Consider the following 4,212-nt stretch of genomic DNA (forward strand, 5'->3'; position numbering starts at 1 on the left):
TGTCACAGGGCGGGAAACCGGGGAGTGCCACAAAAGGCAGTGTGCTCCTGTGGCCACGCGCACGCGTCCCGCGTTACAAAGGTGAAAATCTGGTCACCTTATATTACTACCACCTCCAAAGCTGTCATACTCAAATTAACTTAAGCCTTACACAGTGGCGTAGTGCCAAGGGGATAAGGTGGGGTGCAATGCACCGGGCCCACGCTGGGGCGGGGGCATTCCAGGGCGGGGGCATGGCAAGGGCATAGGATTCAGGCATGCCCCAGATGTAAATCCCCCTCACCCCGTCCCTGTCCTTACAAGCATAGGGTATGGTACACTAAACAAGAGCTGAAATTTAAAGCAGACCTAAAACGCTTGAACAAATTCTCTTGCAGATCGGAAATTTGAGAAAAAACCATTCAAATGTTGGCTGGCTGTTCAAGGGAAAAGCTGCATTGGTTTCTTATGGCCCAAATGTCATCAGACCTTGGGAAGCTGGAGCAGGCAGTACTTGGAAAAGAGACTGCCCAGGAAAGATCTGAAGAGGAAAAAAATCACAAACTTCTCATATGACTTGAAAGTCCTTTGCTGGGCTTACCTTAATTTGGCTGAGACTTGAGGGCATTTTACACACATAGGCCCGTCCCACAAAAATCACCTGAAATATTTCCAAAAGGTTTTCAGTCCCCCTGCCTCTTTACAGCAATTCTCTACACTCTCCTCCTACACTCTCCTCCTCAAAACGATTCATGACCACCTTTACATATTCTTCCCTTTCTTTTTTAAGTTCTGTGTTGAATCGATGCGTCGGTACTTCAAAGCCTCGTGCTATAATTCTGTACTCTTTGTATACTTGATGCTTTGAAGATTTCCCCCCCAGTTTAAAAAAACAGAGAAATGCTGCACCTAAATAGGTGTGGGGGAACAGAGTGAGCTCAGAAAATGGCACCAAGCAGGAAGTTCAGGGAGGCAGAGAAGCATGGGAAACTTATGAAATCCTCACGGGCGATGAATCCTGGGATAGTCACCTGAAATATCCGGGTTCCCTTGAGATCTCCTCACAGCCAAACCGCAGAACATAGATCAGTCCCGTTTCTGGCACTCCCCCCTCTCTTATCACGGGATTTTCCTGGACCTGCTTGTATAAGCACCTTTTGAGGGGGGGGGGGAAACACTCCAATGTGAGCTAATAGGAGATGGGGGCTACACATTTGAGGGTCCATAACTTTGGACCCCATGAACCAAACTTCACCAAACCTGGATGGTACCATCAGAAGGGTTTCCTAAAGATACTCTGAAATTTTGGTGCTGCTAACTTAACAGTTGCACCCCTGACAGCAGGCACCCCCCTCCAAGGGGCAGGTCCAGATGTCTTCACCAGAAACATGCTGCAGTGAGGATGTTGGAACCTGGATGAAAAGGTGCCGATTCTTTTGAAACTTGGTTGTATCTAGATTAAGTTTTCAGTGGGAATTTGTCCTTAGTCAATAAATCACACAGTAACTGAAGACATTTTCAAAATGTTTCAGCCAGAGAATCGTTTTAAAAGGGGATTCATTCGAAACATTTTGAGGCTGCAAGCAAAACGTTTTGGGGTAAAAAAACAATGCAGAACTCCATGGAGGAGGAGGAGGAGGAGAGGAGGAGGAGGAGGAGGAGACTTTTACAGCCAATGACCAAATATATTACAAATCTTCAAAATATCTACAACAAAACAAGAATGCAGATCTCTCTCCCGTATTCCAGCACTAACCATCTATATATCATTATACTTTATAAACACACCAAACAGCATGAAAATACTAGACAGAACAAAAGTATCTAAGGGGGATGCCATATTCAGATCATTTTTTTTCTTTTTCATAATGAATAGACAGAATTTTGCTACCCATTTAGTAATATTCTCCTTATCTTGTAATAGTTTTTCACAACAAACTTTATCAGAACAATATGTCATCTTGTGCAGTAGATGTGACAGGCATTGTTTCCTTGCCTCCTCATAAAGGGGACACTTTAATAACATATGCTCTATAGTTTCTACAGAATTCAGAGAGCAAGAACATGACCTTGCAGCATAAGGTATCTTTTGATATTTCCCTTCTAAGACAGCAGAAGGTAAATGTGCACTTCTTGCAAGAGTAAAAGCTCTCCTTAGATCTTTATTATCCAGATAAGTTAAATAAGGAGCAGGGGCAGTGATATATGTCTGTGTATAGCATAGAGGAAAATCTGAAAATCTTGCCAGATCAGACTGTCGTGATACATCTTTAATTCTTTGGGCAAGTTCACTTTTAAAATGATCCCAATTTTTGATCATATGGATGTTATATGGAAGGCCACATTTATTAAGGCACTTCTCCATCTCTTGAGCCCACCTAGGTTTATAAGGATCTTTTGCTAGAAAAGGCCAGAGACCATTTGAATCAGTGTGTAACTTTATCCATTTATATGCCGTTGTTATTATTATCTTATCCTTCAGGCTCATTACTCCTGTTTCAAGCCTAATAAATGTATTTGGGACTCCTGGAGGAAGCTGAAGGATTGCTCTTAAAAATTTGGACTGTAGCCTTTCTAGCTGTATCATACCCGATTGTGCAATCCCCAAATAGACACGGTATAGAAGTTGTGTAACTCCATGGAGGAAACGTTTTATTTCCTGCCTCAAAGTATTTTAAAAGGTTTGTGCGAAAATGGCCATAGCTGTTCAGTACTTTTGTTTCTTTGTTTGTCTGTCACGGTGGTTTCGGGTTTGGACAAAGGGCTCAGGTATTAATATCTGGTTGGCTTCTTCTTCCTTACAGGCATCATGAACACCTCAACTGCTTGCCTCAATGGCAGGACCTCCAGCGTAGAAGAAGCCATGAGGTGGATTGGCATAGTGACCAACGTCGTCATCCTTGTCTTGGGCGTCATTGGCAATGGGCTTGTGGTGTGGGTGACAGCCACAAAGAAGAAGCATTACAATTTTACTTCAACCTGCTATCTCAACCTGGCCGTGGCAGACCTCCTCTTCTCTCTAGGCCGCATCCCCGCCCTGGTGCAGGAAGTCATGTACAAGTGCTGGCCCTTCGGCGACGCCTTGTGCAAGCTTCACACCTTTGCACGCTACCTCACAGTCTTCACTGGAGTCTTTGTCCTCACTCTCATCAGCGTAGACCGCTGCTTGCTGGTCACCTTACCTGTCTGGGCCCGAAACCACCGAGGGCCTCGCTTCCAGGCCCTGTTGTGTGCCGGGGCTTGGATTTTAGCTTTGGTCTTCAGTGTCCCCTATCTGGTAGTCCGGGAAGTCACTTTAAAAGACGGAGCAAAGTATTGTGGCTACCGGAAAGATCTCAAGATTGCCACCGAGCTGCCCCTGAGGCTAAGCAGGTTCTTTGGGGGGTTCTTGGTACCCTTCATCGTTATTCTCTCAGCCTACTTGGTTCTGATTTTCAAGCTTCACCGACGGCGCTGGGAAGGGTCACACCGAACCTTCTCTCTGGTGGCCACCATTGTGGCGCTATTCTTCATCTGCTGGCTTCCCCATCATGTGGTCACACTTGTCAGCACTTTGGGGGGCTCTGAGGACTCCTGGGGCATTGCACTCAAGCTGTCCAATGCTCTGGCCTACCTCCACAGCTGTATCAACCCTGTGATCTATGTCTTGGTGGGTTATTTCCGTATCCGAAGTCTCCATCGCCGAGCCTCCTTCCTCGGACTGTTCCGCAGGGCTCTCACTGAAGAAGATGAAAACTCCACAGGGGCTGAGGTGTCACGGAGCCTGAAACAGAAGACCTAAGAGCCTAGTCTGCTCTCACCAGGGAAGCCAAGTAAGCAAGGCTCCTACCTTTTGGTGGACATCTGTAGAAACTTACAAAGGAACTGGTGGCCTTCATTTTGATCATTAACCAATGAGCTTCTTGATCCCTGAGACATTTTTTGGCCATACTGCTTAAGGTTTGCTGTAAGTTAAGGTCCATCTCTTTGGATAAGATACTGGAAACTTCTAATTCCCGTCTTTTCCAGTACTTCTCAGAGGTAGTTGTATGTGCGCATGCAGGGGCTGAATCGGGACTTTGGTGGAAAGGAAAGGAAGTGACTCTTTGTCCTGAACAATTCTCGAGTCAGCTTGCTAAAGCTGCTGAGTCCCCCTGGAGAAACAATATGAAGAAACAAAACCATGCTGAGGAGATCAGACTTTGAACGAGGGAACTGTCTATTTGTCTGTGCTCGCATTTTTGTGACAAATCT

The 4,212-nt window shown here is 45.5% G+C and overlaps 1 protein-coding gene across 1 annotated transcript; it reads left to right on the plus strand.

Annotated features, from left to right (window-relative positions):
- The first annotated feature begins 2,788 nt into the window (after positions 1-2,788).
- On the plus strand, positions 2,789-3,760 carry LOC125435474 (C3a anaphylatoxin chemotactic receptor-like). The gene has a single exon (XM_048501674.1). The coding sequence runs from the start codon at positions 2,789-2,791 to the stop codon at positions 3,758-3,760; it is 972 nt and encodes a 323-aa protein (XP_048357631.1).
- Positions 3,761-4,212: the final 452 nt, after the last annotated feature.

This window comes from Sphaerodactylus townsendi, linkage group LG06 (assembly GCF_021028975.2).
Source record: "Sphaerodactylus townsendi isolate TG3544 linkage group LG06, MPM_Stown_v2.3, whole genome shotgun sequence".
Classification (NCBI taxonomy): Eukaryota; Metazoa; Chordata; class Lepidosauria; order Squamata; family Sphaerodactylidae; genus Sphaerodactylus; species Sphaerodactylus townsendi.

What these genes read in the sequence shown, in the direction of transcription:
- LOC125435474 (XM_048501674.1), top strand. Translation starts at nt 2,789, where the DNA reads ATGAACACCTCAACTGCTTGCCTCAATGGCAGGACCTCCAGCGTAGAA.